The sequence below is a fragment of the Corvus hawaiiensis genome, chromosome 26, assembly GCF_020740725.1.
Source record: "Corvus hawaiiensis isolate bCorHaw1 chromosome 26, bCorHaw1.pri.cur, whole genome shotgun sequence".
In the NCBI taxonomy this organism is placed as follows: domain Eukaryota; kingdom Metazoa; phylum Chordata; class Aves; order Passeriformes; family Corvidae; genus Corvus; species Corvus hawaiiensis.
Genome location: NC_063238.1, coordinates 25,054,520 through 25,076,628, shown reverse-complemented (window position 1 = coordinate 25,076,628; position 22,109 = coordinate 25,054,520). Strand labels below are relative to the sequence as shown.

Below are 22,109 nucleotides of genomic sequence, written 5' to 3'. Positions count from 1 at the left end.
GTGGTCTTAGATGGAAAAACTGCTTGGGTCAGCTATCAGGATGAGAGTGCCCTCTGGCCTGACAGGAACATGCTTGTTTTTCAAAAAAGTGTATTTGAACACTACTTCTGCAAGTCAGTTAAGCAGGTCCGTCTGTCAACACTTTGACTGGCATCCCTTTATTCTGCCTTGTTTGCCCTTCAGTCACCTAAACTCTAGACTGTGTCTAAACTGTGCAACAGTTTAGAATAATCTGGAATACAGCGTAGTTTCAGTTCTATTCCTTCAGGCATCCAGACTGCTCACAGAGCGGTAGGACTCCCATGCATGTGGAAATCAGAGTGCACAGAAAGGGCAGAGACTTGGGTCTTGTCTTGCTGTAAACTCAAGACACCAATATGCTCCAGACACTTCTCAGTCTGGGAGATGAGAACTGGAAAGCATTCCTGATTCCTAATATAGACAAAGATATGGTGTAATCCTATAAAATATTCCAAAGAGTGAGGGAATATGAAACACTTAAAATTTTGCTTTGGTAACTACATCGTTTTCTATGCACCCTAAATTAAGACAGTAAAGAGCAGAATTTTACCTGGATCCTTTTCTCACAAACTCAAATGATCAAAAGATGTCATACAAAATACATGAAAGATAAATGCAAAAGACCTGAGGAAGATTGGAAAGGGATAACAGTTTTGGTAATAAATATTTGAAATTGAATATTTGGCACCGATCATTCTTTTGGAGAGTAAGAGCCCTGCAGAAGAAACTTCTAAAACATAAAATGGACTCCTTAGAGAACTAAATAAAAGTATGAAACAAACTATCTTAAATGCAAGTTAGTAGTATTTAGTTGATCGTGCAATGTACATCTTTCAGGCTCTATAAGTGTATAAAATATTGGTTTTGTTGAAGGAGTGGAAGATAGACCAAGAACAAAAACTACTTTTGCCTGACTAAATCACTATTTATCATTTTGTCAGCTTTGTCAGATCAGTGGCAAAAGCTTCTAATTTTGCTACGACTGGAATTTAAATCTTAAAAGCATGACACTGAACCATCTGGTAAGTAGCATGGATTACAGTTACAGCAGCAGACTCCCAGTACTTGAATTCATTCAGGACTATGCTGGCACAGCCACCAGAGCAAGCCAGGTAACCCCGTGAACTGCTCTGCCAGTCTGGTGACACGGCACCTTCTCTGCAAAGGCACACCGCTCAGTCTTGTCTACACTTGATAACAAGAGACATTAAAAATGGTGTGGTCTTCCTTCCCAGACAATGAACTACCACAGGCAAAACAGAATCCCTGCTCTCCTGATACCTTTGTTCCCTCCTCTAAGTTACTGTAGGGAATAGACAGCTAGGAATGGCCCATAACAGTGCAACTGGGTCTATACCCCTTGAAGGTTCCAGGCAGAGATGGAACTGTAAGAGTGAATACCCAAATTTTAATAAATACAAGAAACTACTAGTTTATATTTCATTCACTGGCAGAAGACGTCAATGACACAAAATCTAAATGTAGTATGGCCCTAGAAGTATATGGAAAAGTAGTAATATATTTCTTCAAAATTATCAAAGCAATTTGGAAGCATGAACTCGAATAAAACTTCAAAGTAAGCTGCGGTTGTTCATTGCAACTTTCTTGTTCTATTTTTTAGATAAGAAACCTAAATCTCCATGTTAACATTTCAGTGCTTTGAATTAAGCTCATTTCTACAGCATTTGAAAGAGAGGAGAACATCAAACATAATACACACTAAACAACAGAAATGATGGCTAATAACATAAGCCTTTCTCTAGAAGTATATGATAATTAAAATGGTCCATTTTTTCTAGTCACATTAAAATGTGACAAGCTTGTAAAATATGTATCCAAGCAATGTAAAAGAATATAGACCTGGTAAAAAGTGGAAGACAATGCAGACAATTTTGCAAGTGTCTGCAAACTGTACGCCTTTTAGGGTAAGACAGACCGGGATTTCCAAAACGAGAAGAAATACAGAAACTACCCCCTTAGCTCTCCATAGCCAACCTGGTGAAATATCTGCCTAGCGTAAACTATATCCTCAGTAATACAGTTAGCTGCAAAAACATAAAAATGTGGAGCTTTTGATTACAAGAAATATTTTTAAACCACAGTTGAAATAATTATATCCAAGAAGTAAAACAACACACTGAAACTGAATATATGTGATCTTACTAGTTTTGAGCTAGTGAACTAAGCAACACACACACACGCAGCAAAAAAATAAATGAAATTTTTCAAGCACCCACAATTCATAAGCAATATCATAATCAACTTGCCTTTTCGCCCATTAACAGGTGGGGTTTGATGTTTTTCCTCACAATCTTTACAACATTAAAAACAGACAATGATGATTAACAACTGGAACAGCTGCTATGATGAACAATGCAACTACAAGCACACACAAACGTGTTGCAGCTATGTGAGCCAAACTCCATGCACTATGCTTGAGTTACCACAAAACACACAGAGCAAAGAGCACACAGTACATGCACCACTGAACACCACAGCAACAGAACCATTAAAAAAGCAATAAAAAAGTAAACTGTATTATAATAAAAAATGGGAAGGCAAAGATCTTAAAGGACGCTTTGGATGCCTAAGTGAGAACTAAAATTAAAAAAAAGTAAACCTGCTTTCCACCTCTGAAATCATGAAATTACTCTAGCTACTTCAGTGTTTTGAACAAGTAATGAGTCCCATCACAGTCATTATTCCTGACCTTTTTTCATAGAAGAAAATAGTAATCCATATTTTCTTCTCTTAAATAACAATGGGAAGAGAGTTCAGGGCACAGGATTCAGGCACTTACACTTTTAAGCAGCATTTAGCATTTTAGGCATGCATTTGTATGCTAGTAATTTTCCCTACCAGCTAGTACTAAATGTGTTTCTTGATTAGCTCATCTTTTTTATATTTTTTTGCACCACACTTCCACCACTTGTGGCAATTATTAACAACTAATTATGGAAGACAGAATGTAACATATTAACAAGGCATGTAAACGCAAATTTATGCATTTTTGATTCTTCCTTTGAAAAAGAAGCTGAAGAACAAAAAAATGATTGAAAAAAATCTTTAGATCTCTGCATATCTTTGAACCCATACTGGGCGTTTTTTGAAATTAGAAGTTAAAGTTTTATGTTTTAATCACATGGTGTTCCAGTTGAAAAAAGTATTTTCAACTGTTTGATTTGATCATGAGCTATCAGTTGTCATCACACTACCAACTGAACTGTCTTCCAAGCAGGATGAAGGACATTATACAAAATGGTCAAAGTATTTCCATGTAATGCAGTTATCTACTATTTTTGTCCAGCATCAGTCTGCTTACACAAACTAAGGGGGAAAAAGAAGTGTCATGACACAAAAAAATTTACTTCCCTGCTTGTAAAAATTATCAATGCAAAGTAGACTGTAGCACATCTAAGAAGCATCCACCCAGATCTGCTAAGTCTGTAACTTGAGCATAGTGCCAGAGTATTTTCATAAAAAAGAATAAAAAGAGTAAAATAGTTGGGTACTTTTTCCACATTGAAATATTTTAAGCATTCACAACTGGCAAATAAACTATGCTACAATTAATTTGTTTGTGTTGTTTTTTCATAAAATGATACAAATATTCTCTGGATTCTTTATGCTTAATCTGTTTACAAGCTGGCTGGTAAAGCTTCCCTATATACTCTGGGGAGAACATATCTAAAGGAGATGGGCACTGCGGTCAGACAGACCTGCCTCGACCTCTGCCTCCTGAACTCCAGTACGCTTGTTTTCTTCATCTCCTGCTGCATTTGTATAGGCAAGGGATGAGAGGGGGAAAAAAGCAAGACAAAAACATGCATGCTTTGTTACAAGCTGTTCAAATAAAAGATGAACATCAAACAGAAGACATCCACAATAACATACAAACCCTCAGTCTGTGGCGGTGAATCAAAGATTAAATAAATTGTAGTGCTATTTTTCATTTATATCTATAGCTTACTCCAGTGAGATCTTTCTGCAAGTAATGATGCCCACATGCAGCCCTTAATGTTCTTTGTTGCCAATCTCTTACTAAATTTTTAAGCACTGGAAAGCAGACAATGAGAACCAAAGAAGATAAAACAGACATATTGGTAGATAATTAGTTTACATCTTCTGCTTGGCTTTGCTTTAGTTTTTCTAGGAATAAAGTCCAAGCCTCCATTCTCAAACAGCATATTTAAAATTGTATATAAATCATAAGCTAGTGGACATACTTGGTACCTTAAAAAGTGCAGAAGAAACAAAGCAAAATATCCTCAATTTGCCAGATAATAGGCTTTTTTTACCTGGATTTCAGAGTAGTTAGAATGCCAAAAGAAATACATTTTCCACTAGCATCTACAGTTGCCTAGAGCATATTTAAATACTAGAGAATGCTGAAATAGTTGAGAACAACAGTGAAAGTGCCATTGATAATAAGAAACAAAGATTTTTTTAAAGTCATTAATAAAGAACCACAACTTTCTTTTGTGACAAAGCTCATGAAGGTAACAACAGTAATAATCCTGAAGAGTCTCAAACTGAATAACTGATTTACCATACACCTGCTTTAATTTAAATGCCAGTTATTGATTAAACAGCTTTGATGTGATGCAATATAGTGCAGTTTTTCAAGGTTCCGATTTAAATTGTTTATTGATTTTTCATGTTCTCTGTTCCCGGAATTCTTTCCACTTCTCTCATTACTTGTATAAGTTTATGTGCAATTAAATAGCTCATTGAATTACTTGACTTCAGATTTAGCTAGCATGTAAAATTAATTTTAAAACTACTTGTTCTAGGAAGTTATTGTTAATAGATAAAATCAGGCTATAATCAAACCAGTGCAATAGAAACTAATCTGTGCTTAGATTTCTGCTCTAAAATTCTGTGATAAAATCATGACATTTAAATTCCAGTTGAAATCATGACATTGAAAATTCCAATTAAAATATTCAGCAGATTTATCATCTGTACAGTCAACCTTCTCTCATAGAAACAAATGTCTAGAAGATGTGCCTAAGACTTTAAAAAAACATTTTCAGTGAATTGAATTTAAATGGTTTTGGCATGTTGGTACCCTGAAATGTAAATTAACAATGGCTGTCATGAGCAGAACTGTATGACTTCTCAGTGATTTTCCTTTATCCCCTTTGTAGTCTCAGACCTAGACAAAAAGATCTTCAAATTTCATAAAGCTGTTTAATTTCTCCTTTTGCCAATATGAGAGAAAATTATAAACTATGACTTCCCTTGAAAGATCAGAACATTTTAAGCAAGCACTTTAAACTCTGAGTTATAGGTAAAGTTTGTTCGAGTTTTTCTATGGAAATTGCACCAATGCAAATAAAATATTTTAATATTCTTCAAGGGCTGAGGATTCTGCTGCCTTTCAGGAAAGTGAACTAAGCATCCACAATTAAAACCCCAAGGTGTATTTTTGCAAACTCGTAGTTGAAATCAAAACCCCAAAGCAGATTCAGGAAGTATCCTAAGGAAGCCTTGTGACTGATGTTAACTAACCTATTCTGTTTACTTTGCTGTCAAGCACACAAAATGCAAATTACACTGTGCAAGTATGAAGGTTTCTAACATCCCACATAGAAATATCCACACAAAAAAAAGGGATGGGTGCAAAGCTCCGTACTTCCATTTTTTGGACTGCTGTGTTTGCCTAAGTCATCAAGTTCATAGCTAAGCTGAAGATAATGTAAGGTCCTATCCTATATTTTATAGATGTGATCAATCATTTTTATAAAACAAAATACCCATATGCCATATATTTTAAAAACCCTGCAAAATCATAGCTTATAGAGTATGATAAAATCATGACCAGTCTTAATACTGGTCCTCTGCAATTGCATTATAACCATCTTTCTCTATCTCCCATCAAACTAGGGTAGGGTTATGTAAAACACACAGTAAAATTCCTTTTAATTTTGCAAAACTGTACCTCATTTAAAGAAATTATGTTCTGAATGAGATAAAACCCCTTAAAATAAACAGCATGTACTTCTCTCAATAGTATCTGTGCTTTCCTAACCATCAGAATGTCTCTGTGGCTTCCATTCCAGACTGTATGAGTTGCAACACTACATTGTCACTAGACATCTGTCCTTTTTAGAGATTTGAATATGTATCTGAGAGATATAAAAACTGACTAAAGGTTGCTAGCTATCCCTGATTAAACCTAATTGAGTATTCCTGTTAATTCCACTAATATCTAATTTTATTCTGGAAAAAGATTACCCACACCTGAAGTTAAGAGAGGACAGTTAATCAGCACTAATATCAGCCCTTAACAGGTTCTGAAATAACTTTCCCAAGACACAAGATTATTATGGGATCATATAATTAAAGTCTGTACCATAGAGCATAAATAGAAGGGCAAATCCTTACTGAGCTCTACTATTTGCTAAATATCTGAGCACTTCATTTCCAAATTTTAAGGTTTTATTGCATCTATTTGAGTTAACATGATTTTCTAGTTTTTATGGTTGGGTGGATGGTTGGGGGATGGTTTTGTGGAAAGAAGAAAGAAAGGGCTATGTTTTATTTTTAAAAGGAAAAGCAAAAATCTATATTAGGAAAAAATATTTTCTCTCTGATTAGTAATTAACAATGAACTGGAAGGGTGCATACTGAATACTTTCACTTTATGGTGTTCCATTTTAATTAGCAGCAAGCAGTCAGTGACTTCACCCTCCTGCCAAGGCGAGTAAGAACAAAGAAATACATTATAGCCATATATAAATGAAAAAAAATCATGTTAACCCTTAAGAACTATAAATACTGCTGTATTCACTTCTTGGCAATAGCATGAAAAATACAGAATACTTAAGGGTACATCAGCATTTCAGCACTAAAACCAAGTTTGATTTAACGACACTTAAACAATTAACAATGCTTTAACAATTTAACAAATGTTCATTTAAACATGGTATCTCTATCTCTACCATAATTTAAAAATATACAAACAAAATTTCAGCTGAAAAAAAGTCTTCTGGCACATCAGTAGTGAAAATTTGTTAGGTGGTCCCAGACATATTTTCAGAACTATTTTCTAACCACATAACATGAAAATATACTAAACTAATTATGTCTACAGCAAAACCCAAACTGCCTAGATGCCAAGGTATAGCCTGGGTAGATAAGCTAAAGACATGCATTTCAGAAATACCCAGTCTTTCTTCTGAACAGGCAAATCTGATACTGAAAGCAACACACCAGTGGCAACCTAAGGAATTAGCAAAAATATGATGACCATAAAAGGCTGTAAATGCAACATAACTAAGGATATTGTATGTTCTACTGAGCATGTGGGACACTGATAAAAATATGTTTGGGTCAGTACACCACAGACACGAATTCATAGCTACTCCCAGGTAGCTTTCTTAAAAGCAAACATCTTAGGCTATTTTGAAATAAAGTATTCAAGAGGTACCTACATGTCCTGGAGCAAAAACTCCCAACCACATAAAACAGTTCATTCAAATAAATCTAACCCAAATCAATGTATTTTAATTCTCATCCTAATTTGGAAAGCAGTTACCCAGAGGGTTGGGTTTTTCCCTGTAGATTCCTTCCCTTCCATTTCTAGTCACACAGCCATAAGCATACCATATCCCATATTCTAATGAATGCTGCCCTATAACAAAAAAATATCTCCAACAGCAAATTACTCCCTTCTTTCTACTTGAGTTATGGCATTTCTACTACATTTAAAGAAAAGGTATGCAGTTACAACCTTGTAAGAAATACAGATTATTCAAATGCATGCAAACAAAATGAGACCACTGTAGGAGTCCACAGCAGGTAAGTTTTTCCCTCTTTTTCACAAAGCTGAGATGACTTCCAATTCATCGTTGTCTATAAGGTATCTTTTACTAACTCTTTTCATCAGTTTTATTTTGATTTAATCTAGTCAACAATAAAATCCTTGATTTCAAAATAAAAAAGTTTAACCTTCACAGCACGTTTCCATGGAATATAGAAACACCTCTCTCATTTGAGTCAAGTGTATGTTCTGCAAGAGCAGAAAGGAATACTCTGTGACAACATTTTTTGGTATGGTGATATAGCCTTCCCAACATCGCACAAAAGTTTTGATTATCACTTGGGCTTAAAAAAAGGCATTGAAACCTACTCAAATATCTACAAAACTTTCAGGTTTAATGATGGTATATTTGTTAAATAACAACATACACTCCTTCTATGGTAGTCAGTGTTTCCGATTCTATTAAATTTCAGGTTTTTTAACTGGTACTTAATTTGCCTAAAATAACTTTCTGCAAAATTCTCCACAGTAAAAAGGCTGCTATTAATCTTAATTACGTTCTGTCACTGAACGAAGTTAGGTAATCTGCTGTTCTTGCAGAGCACTATCCTTTATAAAGAAAATTATTGCTCCCTTCAAAGAAAATTATTAGAAAATCCTAAAGAAGGACAGAAAAAGCCTCAAAGAAGAACTCTATTGGTATTAGAATATGAGCTCTTAATTCATGACAGAAATTTACATAGAATGCTCTACGAAAGCTGTATCTATGGATTCTGTTTTTAAGAGTGTTCACTATCTTTATATGTGTAAATTCAATATGAAATGTGTTGAGTTAGTGTATCTTGAGTCACTGATGATGCTTTGATTGTCTGTTAGAACATCAACATCTGTGGATCTGGAAATTTTCCATAACCCAGATTTTCCAAAAGACTGCTTTTTTTCAAAAGACAAAGTAAAAGGAAAATATTACTCAGTTTTCGAGTAAAAACAGAGTTCCTCAAGTCTCAGCAGTACTTACCAGAGGAAACAATTCTAGCACTCCTATAAAAAATAATTATTTTATTGTATTTGTTACATTTCTCTCTATAGAACCTACGATGTAAATAATAAATAAGACTGGTACCCTCTCTAATCAAACACAGTAAAAATATGCAGTACTTCACAATTGCTGCTCTAAGGAGCTCACAGTCTAAATAGATACACTAAGCAAAGAGCAGGGAAGAGTGGTAAAACATAAAAGCATATACAGCAATGACAGCAAACATCATGGGATTAGATGTGATTATTTCCTGGAATATCTAGACTGTATTTCAAAGAAGCAATTCACAACACATAAGACAACAAAGAAATTAATATAATAGAGTGATGATCTGAGAAAACAGGAGTTTTCTTTTCATGAAGTTTTGTTTCCAAAATGGAAAGAAATACTGTAAATATTTGAAATACTAAATTAAAAAGTCTGATGAGACAAACACAGTAATACTACATAAAGACCCTCAGTGGTATAACCAAGGACTGCAATTGATATCTTGTGGCTTGCTATTAAGTAAATTAAGTGGTTTTAATACTATAAAATATAAGGGAATTTTATTCTAAGCAAAAATATTTTAACTTTTTGAAAGACTATTTTAATTCAATTAATTTTTGTTCCCATATTATTTGAAAATTGCCTACCAATTCAGCAAATGTATCACACTGTAGCATATTTGCAATAAAAACATTGTTCTGAGTAAATGTATGGCTAACATAAAACATGTCAAATAGCCTCCAATGCTTACACTTAAACATGTGCCTGAATACCTGCTAATCCCGGAAGTGTACATACATAACTGCCAAAATGCTCTTATTTGCCATAGGGTAAATTCTAGGTCTTTAGAAATGGGTATATGTCTAGGTATTTTTCTAATGACAGTCATATTTAGATAGTATTATTTATATTGTCTTTTTTTCATGTAGAATCCTGTAAAATTTATGAGCCACAGGTCTAAAAATAAAGACTAAATCATATGACAATAATTCTATGTGCAGTCAAGTAACACCAATTGCAGTTGGGTTTGTTTTTCCCTACACAGCCTCTGAAAAAGGCTTTCAGGTGAAAAACAAGTCCTTCTTTATGTACAGACCTTCATAAGATTCTATCTCCTTGTCTCCATTGTCTACGGAAAGTCACAAAACCAAAACAAACAAACAAAAACAAACAAAAAAAAGGAACCAAAGCACAGGGGTTAAAAACAACAGAAGTTTTTTAAAAGATACAATATACATGTTAAGAAGGATTAAAAAAAATGAGTGTATATGGCCATTTAGACTGATTTTGCACAGCACATCTAGTTACTAGAAATGGAAGGGTGAAAATGTATCTGCTACCAAAAATGCATTTATATACCTGTTTCTAAACATTTCAGAAATGTCTCCATCAACCAGTGCTTTTAATAGACATTAAAGAGAAGCACAATTACAGTAGCAGTAAAACGTGAATCATTAAATACCTGACATTTCTAATTTTAAAGATTTTTACCTGTCTTCTTGCTCTTCCTGTTTCAAGATGCAGAGGTTTTATATTAGCAATCTGTAATACACTCCATGTGAACCTACAAGTGATCAGCTAGGTTCCTGACTCCCAAAAGAGCCAGAATTCTGTCACTAGACAACATACTAAAGATAATTTCCTGTGCCTGTTGAAGTCAATGACAAAACACCTACTGAGTTCAAAAGGAACAGGATCATGCTAATAGTCCACCTTGTTTCATGTGCATTATACTACTGATTATTCACGTCAGCCAAGAGTATTGTAGATATTAAAACATAATAGAAAAAAACAGAGTAAAAAATGCAATACCACTACCAAATTCTAATTCTGTACACCAAAACTCAAGAGATTTCAACTGTCATGGCAAAAGAAAATTAATAAATATAATCGACTTTCATGAGCAATTTGGGAGCATCATTAAGGATAAAACCATGCACTTACTTCTCTCCAACGTCCCCTTTGGTGGGAGCTGTGGTAACTGCCTGCCCCTTCGCCCTACTACTGGAGTACTTGATGGACTTGTCTGGACAGACCCAGTTCGAGGATGTGACCTATGAGACACATATCAAAACAAACCACAACCATTAAAATACAAATTCATTCCTAAATATCATTAAGAACTGATAACATGACTAAGTAGACTTTACATCATTTGGGACCCTTGCAGTCCCAGAGGGAAACTATTATCTCTTTTCAGAAAAAGACCTGATTAAAAAGAGAAATCTCTCAATTAAAAGGAAGCCAAACTAACGCTGAGGATGCTTCCATAAGCTGTTCCCATAAGATGCTTGTTCCCACAGTCAAGCCAGAAAATGTGTTGTGTGCATATTCATGTGCATGTGGATATAATAGCCACACACACATAAATTTATTCACAAGTCAAATTCAATTATCTTTACTCAGCTTGTATTTTCTTAAATCACCTTTGAGTTGCAATGAGAGTACATGGATTTGTCTAAACAAAGTAATAAACTGAGAAAAGACACTGATATTTGACTCAATTCTCACTGGGGATTTGATACTAACTCTAACTTTCAGAAAACGAAAGAATGTACTCAGCAGTTCTAAAATAAAGAGAGGCTTTCCTGAACACGATATAGACCAAAATGTGCTCATCTTGTTATCATATTATGTTTGTTTAAAGAATAATGTATAGAAATCCTCAATATCAATCAGGGGTACTCAAACAGGAACAATACAGACTATGGCACAGTAAAATGTAGTCAGAGAAAATGGTGGTTAAAATGGTAAGTAATTGACAAAGTTAGTACAGTGCATCTAAAGAAACTTTTTTAAAAAAAAATAGTTTCATTTGATGTTATGATGGTTGTTCCATAAGCAATGTCTGATGAACACAAATAATTTCTCATTCTGTAAGAGAAGAATATGAAAGTTATGAGGTGTTTTATGTGGAAACCATCCAGGATTCCTGACAAATGAGAAAACATAAACAAATGTAGTTAAATACTGTTAGCAAGCAATTTGCAATGGTAGCCACACCATTATATCCAGAGTAGAATATAAATAGTGTGTTCGCACTGAACGGGTTAGTATCTATTGCTGCTAGTGATCAGCTAAGGATGAGGCGATACCACTTAGCTACTGGGAAAATAAAATGGTGAGCTGGTGGGGCAGAAGGGGTTTAGTCTGATTGATTTGTCTGTTTCACCTCGGTAAGGCAGGTGAAGGAGGGGCAGATCTTCCAGTCATTAATGAAGGCATCGACCTGATGAGGTTTGAGTCAGGACGCTCTGTGGATCGGGAGCGGGAGTTGGTCCGCTCTAGCACAGGACGTTGCTCTGTTGATCTGGATCTTTGATATGGCTCTCTATCTGCTGCTTCACAATTCCTGTAATGTTAGTCAAAAAGCAGCTCAGTTGAACTTTGACTTTTCTATTAATTATAAAATATGCTGCATGATACTGGTTTGGAGCAAATCATATTGTTATATACATTTTTAGGGGGAATAAATTTTCTGAGATAACTTCTTGATAACATACAGTTTTTTACACATATGATTTGACTTGCTCCATACTCTTGATAAATGGACTGAAATGTTTCCAATGTCTCAGTAATGACTATCCATGCAATAGTCTGTTTCCTGACAATTTTTGGGTTAAAATATTGTTGTTTTCTCAATTAACATATGAACCTGGGAATAAAAGAGTAGCTGACATAATATTAAGTCTCATTAAAGCTAAGGATTCATTAATTGTGCAGTTTAATTGTGCATTATTCCTCATATTAATAGATTTTTACAGATTTTTTACAGATTGCATTCTCTCTAGAGGTAGCACTCTTGTTTGTAGGAAAGTCCACATTCTAGATGTTATAATTACCATGTAGCACTGTTAACTGTTATTAGACTTGAGGATGTCTGTTATAATATAGGCTAGGCTATAGTGATAGATTCGTATGTGGTGCTCAGACTGTAATCAGATGAAAATGTTCATCATTAGTACTTACACAGGTTCCAACAACTATAAAAATTTGATTTGTAATTTAAAAATTCTTTTAACCCACAGCCTACAGGACTGTACCAAAACAGCAGTGGAAAAAGTTATTGTTAGAGATGCAATGGGAAGAAATTAGACTGAGTAAAAGAGAATTTCTTGATCAAACAGTCATGTCTTCTACTATCTTAGGCAATTAATCAGGCCATTAAATTCAGAAATTAATCAAGCCCCACCTTTTTTCACAATGTACTTGGTCTGTTTTCAAGGAGTAATATTTGCTAGCAATATCCTCAGGTACATTAAATCAAGGCAATTTTAAAAGTAAAATCCATGCCCTAATGGAGCTATTTATTAAAATCACACTCCTCCCAGCTCTCCTTGAGTAACTGAGCAGATAACAGAATACAGATGGGGAATGTGTACCCTTCAGGACTTTTCCTTGAGCGAAGTCATGCATTTTACAATGAAGTCAGTTAATACAATGAGTGGCTCGATGGTGATTAAGTGTAACAAGAAGTCAAATTTTAATTAGTATCAAAAAAGAGAGAGACATACCACAGCATCATTATGAAGACTTTTATGTTAGTGACAGCATTTTATTTCTAAAGGCATTGAAAAGGAGTATACTGGCTAACCTTGCTGAATGCTTTTATAAAACATTCATTAAAAGCAATGTCTTTTCAGGCCTTCCATGAGGTCATAATTTGACTCCTAGAGCATATGAAGGAATTGCCACAGACAAATTCAGAATAATACCATACATCATGAACCTACATCTATAAGCTCCTAACAAGCAAACACACCACAGCGAGACACATAAATGGTAATTGTAAGCTGAGGCACTAAAGACTGTAGGAAAAGTACAATGAGCCTGGCACAAAACCACATCAAAATTACCTCACTTCTTCCTCTATCAGTTCTGTTTCTGAATGGGAAGCTTCATCAGCAAAAATATCCACTGTCTCGCTTCTTTTACATTGTTGACAGACAGAGAAACACAACCTTAGCTTTGATAGGAATGTTGTTTAGTTTACGTAATTGTTTAAGAGATGTTTCAGCGTTATGGAAGGTGAGAAAAACGTCAGCCATCTGCATGATGGCAAGAAATGACCACAGAATACATTCTTTGACTATGGGAATAAATCCTGAGAAAAAAAAAATCCTAAATTCAACAGAATTACAAAAAAATAACAATATCAAGGTCTGGAAAACTCACTCTTATCTTTTTTATCCACATATTTAAGAATATTAATGAGCCCACAAAGACTTTTTTGGGTCTGTCAGCATTTCCCCTGTCAGTGACTGCTGGAGGACTGCTGGAGCAGCAGGGACTGAGGAATATGGTAAGGGTATCATTCCATATTCTATTTCTCTCTCCTTCCAACAGCCAGTAAGACATACAGAGGACCAGGTGAGAGCAACCACATGCTTCTCATAAAGACTTCATGAGAAGTTACAGCTCCCACTTGTTACTCTTAAGGCCTCATTCTCTTTAGCTCTATAGGTACAAAAAGTAGTTTTTAGGATATTAGGGGTCTGACCTATTGCCTGATTAGAAAGAGGGAGGCATTTTTACCATTAGGATCAATACTAATGGCTTAGTGGGCAGGTTTTATGTTCTACAGAACATCATGGAGCCAGTCTAGCTAACCAGTATGCTAACAGATAAAGGCCTCAAAAATTTCACACTTAATAGCTAATATAAATATTCAGTTTGCTACAATCTGCAGCAGGCATTTACTTAAAATGGAAAAACAACCAGGAGTTCCCAGAAGTTAAGGAGAGGGTGCATTTTGGCAGTAAACCTTTGAAGTTTTGGCAATGCTGTTCTGTAGACTAAAGGATTTGAAGAGTGAGTCCTGAAGTTAAACTGAGTTGTCATCCTCAGGTTCCAGGCTACAGGCTGCAATCCTCTCAGTAACCACTATGGCAAATGGAGGCTATTTCAGGTGGACAGTTTTCCACTTGAAAGCTTCACTTTGTGGTTCTACATCATACACATATAAAGAGCAATTCAAAAAATAGTTTTACTGTCCGGTCTTCATCCTCACTTATTATTTTATCCTTTTTAACAGTAAACACATGTACTGCATGATCCCAGTCTTCAGGAACTGTCCCTTTTATAGGAAAACTATCATTCAGATGATAGGCTGCTTGGGCAGTGAAACTCCTCCCTTACCACTGTATACAATTATGCATGAATATCAAAATCCAGCCATAATTATGGGAGGAAGTTAAATTAAAAATGGAAGTTTCTAACTTTTCAGTTATCATTCTTAAAGACTTACAAATAACCTAGATAAAACTTTCTTCTTTTCTCATTACAAATCGTATCATATGAATTACTGATTTTTAAAGAGGGAAATATGGTAGTCTTAGTTAAACTATTCAACAACCATATAGTATTTTCATGTACACTAGCACTGTTTACCTTTGCTAACAGACTCTTCATTCTGAAAATACAGTTAATGAAATGTCAAAAAATGCTGTCCTCCATTTACAGCCTATTTTAGCACCCTTCTACCTTTGCTAGGGAAGACAGGCATGGTAGACAGCTGATCTCCTTGTCAAAGTCTGCAAGACTTGTAAGCATAACTGTCCCCTATTCTGAGGAATGGGTACAGCAGTGTTTGCTTCTAAACCAAGCAAGCCAATCACTATGAGACTGTTTAAGCTCTCTGTAAGTCACTACACAGAAAGTTCTGTGAGTATTCAGTCTAACCGCTTATTCCAAACCCATTAGAACTAGAATCCAATATTATTTAGATACCACTGTAAACTCTAGTTGCTATAGTACCTAAGCAAAGGTGCTACCAAATTTTATTTTATATACTGATTTATCTCCATTTTTTATATATATATATATACTGCAAATTTCAAATGTGAACTCTTTTCTCAATGCAGAAAATAATAATTTCTGATTTTTAATTTCTCAGATTTGTTACTTTTCTTAAGAAATAAAAAGAATTTTCAACAAATAATTATAGTCATTGATCTAAACTTATGGAAAGAGAAAGCTTTATAAAAGATTAACATTTTCCAACAGTAAGCAATTGTAAAAGCTTACATAACAAATAGAACTTTTTTTTCCCCCAAAATGACTGAAAACAATTTATTTAAAAGCCCATGTCAAATTCTTTTACTTTGTACAAACTATGAGATCATGCCAATCACCATTTTAGCATTAGGTTTTTCTTGTAACAAAAACCTGAAGAAATAAAAATAGAATTGTTGTAGGATTACAGTACACTACAATTCAGCTCCTAGTGCATCTTTTTCATCTAGAAACACTGAACAGAACAAGAAAAATGCAACAATACACTTTCTAATTGTTATAATTTCAAACTCCAGCTAATATACAATGGCAATACCTGTCAGTGTCTGTGGACGGCTGCTGGATTTCAATCCTTGGACATGTTATTCTTCTACTAGCTATAGGAACTTTGCTGTTTAGTCACAGACACAAGATCCTCTGTTAGCATAACACAGATAAACATGTCTAAAAACAAATCAGATTTCTAGTACCAAGCAAATTTAAATTTGAGTCATAAATATTGCAATGGAAAATGGGAAGGAGCAGTACACTGCCAAATATCTAGACAAACTGGTGACAGGATATCTCACCAAATAACTCATCTATACTCATAAAGCAACTTAATATAAAATTATGTGCCTCTATAGTTTTTAAAAGACAGGAATGTAAAGCTTTTGGGTACTCTGGTTTAAAAGAAAAGTAAAGCAAGATATTTTGGTTGCTGTAATATTCTATAATGGTTTTTATAAATGTAACACATACACACACATATATATATATACACACACATATATACATATATACAAGCATCCATACACTGATATGATCTAGTCACATGCATATTACCCTGTGGTATATGTGATAACTACCTGTATATCTCCATGCCACTCAAAGGTATGATTAAACTGTAACATGCCAGTGTCTGAACTACTCTACTAACTCAGCTAAGAAAACAAAGCAAAGAACTCTGCTATGATCCCAGGCACATTGTGCTCCACACTCCTGTGTTCTGCTACAGCTACAGAAATTCAATTGCTTACAGCTTGCTCAGGTATCTGGACATCGCACTGCAGTCACTTCGGTGACTTTGTTGTCAACATATCTAATGATAACACATGGCATGGTACAATTATAAAAATGCTTAAGGAAAGCATATCTATCTAAACCTGTTGAAATTTACTCTCCAGAGTATGTGTTGTCATTGATATCTGTGATGAGAAATAGCAAAGTCCTGCTTTACACAGGGAGTTGGAGCAGACAGTTTTTTCAATGTTTTTTCCAACCCAAATTATTTTATGATTCTGTGGATGCAGTTAGAGGTTTATACTAGCTATTACAATCAAATATCAATAAAACCAGTAAGTAATGTAAAACCTGGGATAATTAAGACTGAAATGATATGCATTTCATATCCTTTTTATCTGTAAAAAAAAAAATTTGTAAAGTTTTTTACTTTATTGCTTTTGGTACTTGCAATGTACATTTTCAGTTATACAGCCAGTTGCCTTACATAGCATCTTGTATTTTGCCAACTACTTCTAACTTTCATCATCTTTAACACAGACCCCTAACTGACACATATAAGAGAATCACCCTGCAGGAATACACATCTCTGTGTTCATGAGATGATTAGCAGAAGATTATGATAAAGCTGATTAGGATTCAAAAGCTGGGAATTCAAAATTCTCAAAGATGAGAGCTGAAATCCTCTCCTCTCCTTCACCCCAGCTCAGTTCTATAACTGAATCTACTGCAGTGATTCCAGATAATAATCTAAACCTCCATTAAAGTACTGGAAATATTCCAAAATATAACACTTTTAGCTTTATATTATATTTCACAGTTTTTCCCATTTCAGAACACAATATTTCACCCACTCAATTTGAATGTTATATCATAAGGTATGAGCAGAAACAGGAACATTCATGGGTTTTAATTAACATGTGTTTCATGACAGAAGTGTAGTGGTATATAAGACAATGCATAAAGAATCTTGAGAAGGAAGCAAGGAAAAGGAAGAATCTCCTAGCAGGGCTTGAATGTTCAAATGTAGTTCAGCAGAGCACCTATAGACTAATCAATTGAAGTAGTCTTAGGCTTAAAAGTAAGCGTGTACTGAAATATGCCTTTTTAAAGTGAAGTACTAAATGCGAAATACGACAAGTACTCGGTTCTTGGATTTTGTGGGACTTTTTCCTCAGATCTTAAATATAACTTTATTTCTACATGGCACATATACATAGTTGGCTTTTTTTTCCTTCAGTGACATTTTTAAACACTAATATTATGGCAGATATTTAAATAGTAAATGACCACAACCAGAGTTGTATCTATGCAGTTATTGTCTACACGTACTGCAGCTATGTGTTTATCTTCTTAACTTTTGGCAACAGACCTGTAATTCTGACCTCTCTGACATCAAGAGTTTTGTCTCTTGATGAGACCAGAATTTCAATTAGATCATTCCAACAGGAGCAGGTATGTAAAACTTTATTATCTTTTAAGTTCTTAAACTATGAATGAGCAAAATAGCATTCAGTTTCTGTTAAAGGCATTCTCTCAGTGCATTGTCTGTACAGAATCTGATCCATTTCTTTATTCTATTAAAGTGTTTTCTATGCCTTATGGTTTACTTAAAAGTCATAATGGTTCACAATAAATGATTTTATCTTTTATTTCTTTTCCCAAATATTTCTGGAGCTAAATTTAAATGGAGACAGAGAGTAGTAGCAAATAAATTTCTTTTTCAAGTTAAAAATCTATTTTTAGATATTTAACCCTGATATTTACCTATGTTAGCATCTATTCAGGACTAAAAGTAAGAAGAGAGAAGTAAGCCAGGAGTATTTAATGTGACTATCAAAAGCAAAAGTTTTAGTTATACTAAGCACTTTTCAGCCTTCTTTAAATGCTGTTCCTTTTCAGTACACTTGTGCAGTTTCCAAGATGAAGTAGTAAGTATGGCCCTTGCCGTATGCTTAAAAATGAAGAGCCAATGAACAGTGGCACTGTGGTTCAAACAGCTTGAGAAGATACATGGTCTCAAGTCTCTGCAACCGCACTGATGTTTAGCCAAAAGACCCTCACAAATCCCTCGTCTCTAAAGAAGAGAGAAGCCTGCATTAAAATATTGATGCATTAATTCTGGGTTTTATCAGATCTTCTAAGTTTCAATTTAACAGTTGCTTATGTTCTCTGTTCACATTCACAAAGGAAGGAGGTAGAAATAAAGAAAATTCTTGCAAGAGCAAGAAGAAAATGAGAGGGAAGCAGTAAACTCAACGAACTAAAAGCAAGGAAAATTTGTGTGCTTTCTTGATCAGAAGCCAGCTACAACTGGGAAGAACTAAAGATTGTAAGGCTCACAGCACTTTGCATGGGTTATGCATCAACCACAAAGAAAGACAGGTTGGACAGATAGAACTGGGATTACTTCTGAAAGTAAAAAAGTATTAGGTCTCAAAGACATATTCCTCAACACTGCAAATGTAGGCAGGTACTATCAGTAAAAAAGCCCTTTTTTATTAAAACAGCCCTGAACAGTGAGAACATGTTTTTAAAATATTTCAAACATTATTAATGTTCTTTTTCTATTTGTAAATGAATAAAACAGTTTAATCTTGGAAAAAAGACTAGGACATAAATGCCTTAGTTCTGAGTCAAGAAAGAAAGACATCAAGAAAAATACATTTATTAGGAATAAATTTGGTACAATTATAAATGAACTCTTATTATAAAGATTCAAAATACATTTTAGTTTTATCTATAACACTACACTCTTTACTTACCCATATTTTTCAGCTGAACCATTGACTATATCATCTGCCCATGAACTTGCACCATTGTACCACCTTTGCAATGCAGTTAAAATAAAGAAGTGTTATTAAAAAATTATGTATTACTATTATTAGCACTCTAATTCATGTGACATGACCATTTCTCAACAAAATGGGAAGATTTCCAAATGTTTTCAAATAATTTTGTACATTTGATATTTTCTTTCAGGTATGAAGAAAACTAACTTCTTCAAAACCATACACCAAGAAGAAGTTTATAGGGCTTTTTTCCTGATACAATTATTATATTTCACCTCTAGTCTTTTCAGCAGTTTAGCCATGAATTTCAGTTCCATGAAGACTAATTGATCCCTTATCTTTTTGTACATAAATGTCTTCATGTTTTCAATGGCTATTGAGTTTGTGGAATAATTTAAAAGTAATTGTGGAGATAAAACATTAACAAAAACAACATTATATGCATTAATAGTTTAAAATACTGCTTTTAACTTTAAATACATGACCTTTCCAATTGTAATCTTTTTTTTTCTATTTGATACAGTAGTTGGTTTCTCACAGCTATGTAAGAAGCAGAAGAAAATTCACTTCAATGATTAAACACTGAAAAATAATTAAATTTTATTGTGGTATTATTCTTCCAAGTACTGAATAGGGGCTGCCCAAGCATTTGCAGCATCACTTCAGAAAATCAGTTGAACACAACATAAAACACATATAGAAGTATTTTATCTTAAGAAGAACCATTGAAAAAAGAAATAATGCCACAAAAAAGGCTGCTTTAAGAAATCAGGGAATAAACTGTTTATGTGCCATTACTCCAGTACAATAAAACTAGATACAAATCATTCACCATTTGGTTAAGGAGTCTCAACTAAATATCTGGAGTTTTGTACTTTCAGGATCTTGCTAGGGTAAAGTCTTGCAACTCCCATGTTCTCACTATTCAGTGATTTCCACATGACAGTAAGTGAGAAGACAGGGATTATCAGAAATAATCAAGGGACCTCAATATTATAAATTTGGACAAAAATATTCCTATATATGTAATATAATACTATATGAAAATCCTAACCATAGGCTAAAGGACAAACTTTTTAATGGCTTGAATACACTGATCCAAGAGTTTTCATGAATCTGTTCCTGGGAATCCCAGCAGTATTTTTCGCTTGACTGCCTTTTCTCCAAACTTTCATACTGCAGAACCTGAGGGTTTTGCAATATGCTTACAAACTTAATAACCCCACATCTCCTGGTCATTATGTTGAGGGAAGACCATATGGGATGCAATATATGTGAATGTAAATCAGCTGCCCTTGTTTCTTCTATGTCCAATTGGATGGCATGGGGAAGGCCTTTTTTTTTTTTTTGCATGGTTTATAGCCAGATCAATGGCTGAATGAAAGTCACTTTAGTTTAATCTAATTAAGTTTTAGATTAGATTTAGATTTAATCCAATATAGATTAAAATACTGCTGGAGAATGACAGGTATATCTTTACACTGTCCCTGATAATCCATATCCTCGAAACTGAAGCCACTCTCTACAGTTAACCAGTATTTTAAATAAGATTTTTTGCTAAAACCACTTTATTGCAGACACCATAAATACATAAATATGGGTTCAAAATTGCAGTGCACTTTTTTTTTAATATGACTGTATTTATTAATTGTAATCACATTAAAAAAAAAATCTTGCTACTATTTAGGAAAAAATCCCTGCTTTACCTGTTCCCATAGCATAGACAAAAATCAGACATTTACTTAAAAATGGACAGAGAAATATAAAACATCTAATTGTAAAGAGGGAGAGGAACATTGATTTTTTCCTTTCTTCAAATTTCCTTCTCTTTTAGCCTAGCTCTTAAAACATGAAAAGCTGTTATCAAAAAACTATTTCCAGGGACACCAAAATTTTTCAGATTACATGTCAGATTTTAGTTATATTATGCTCACTATGATACATTATATGCATAACAGAATTTAGGAAGAACAATAGTACTTTGGTTCCTAGCACAGCAAATACTCAAAACCAATTTGAAGGCGTTTGGTCAGTCATTGTGAGCAGTAACATGTTAAAAACTGAGCACCATCTTAAGGTACTCAGATTATTGAAAGAATGGAATTGAGGACTCTAAATTGCCCTAGAATCACTCCTAGTGACTGAAAAGGTTAGCCATTAGAATTATGGTGCAGTTAAGTTGAGAAAAAAATATTCAGTTGTACCTAAGCTCCTCTGTACTATTCAGTTTTCCTCCCACATCTAATGAATAAAAAATTTTTCAAGTTAAGAATTAAACTTAAAAAGAATCCAAAGTCAAATTAATGGAGGGCTGAAAAGAAAATTAGGTACTTAAAACTATGGAGGTTAGTTGTTCTGTATTTAGAGAAATATGGCATAAAGTGCACTGTAAATTTAAATATCATTAGTCTAGGCCAATTAGAATTTTTGACTCTGGTTCATAAAAATTTATTACTCAACTCTATTTTTACTATATAAATTAAAA

General features: G+C 34.1%; 1 protein-coding gene across 49 annotated transcripts in view; it reads right to left on the bottom strand.

Annotated features, from left to right (window-relative positions):
• Window positions 1-22,109, bottom strand: part of RIMS2 (regulating synaptic membrane exocytosis 2) — a 456,084-nt gene that overhangs the window by 125,346 nt on the left and 308,629 nt on the right. For 20 of the 49 annotated variants that reach the window (XM_048329166.1, XM_048329177.1, XM_048329178.1 and 17 more), the window contains 5 exons: window positions 19,598-19,660; window positions 16,147-16,221; window positions 13,673-13,744; window positions 11,989-12,168; window positions 10,761-10,870 (listed from right to left, as the gene is read on the bottom strand). In XM_048329166.1, the coding sequence (XP_048185123.1) occupies window positions 10,761-10,870; window positions 11,989-12,168; window positions 13,673-13,744; window positions 16,147-16,221; window positions 19,598-19,660 (500 nt within the window). Of the gene's footprint in view, window positions 1-2,288; window positions 2,334-3,740; window positions 3,795-9,912; window positions 9,946-10,760; window positions 10,871-11,988; window positions 12,169-13,672; window positions 13,745-16,146; window positions 16,222-19,597; window positions 19,661-22,109 lie in introns of all 49 variants that reach the window. The other 29 variants (XM_048329132.1, XM_048329133.1, XM_048329135.1 and 26 more) reach the window with 5 other exon arrangements.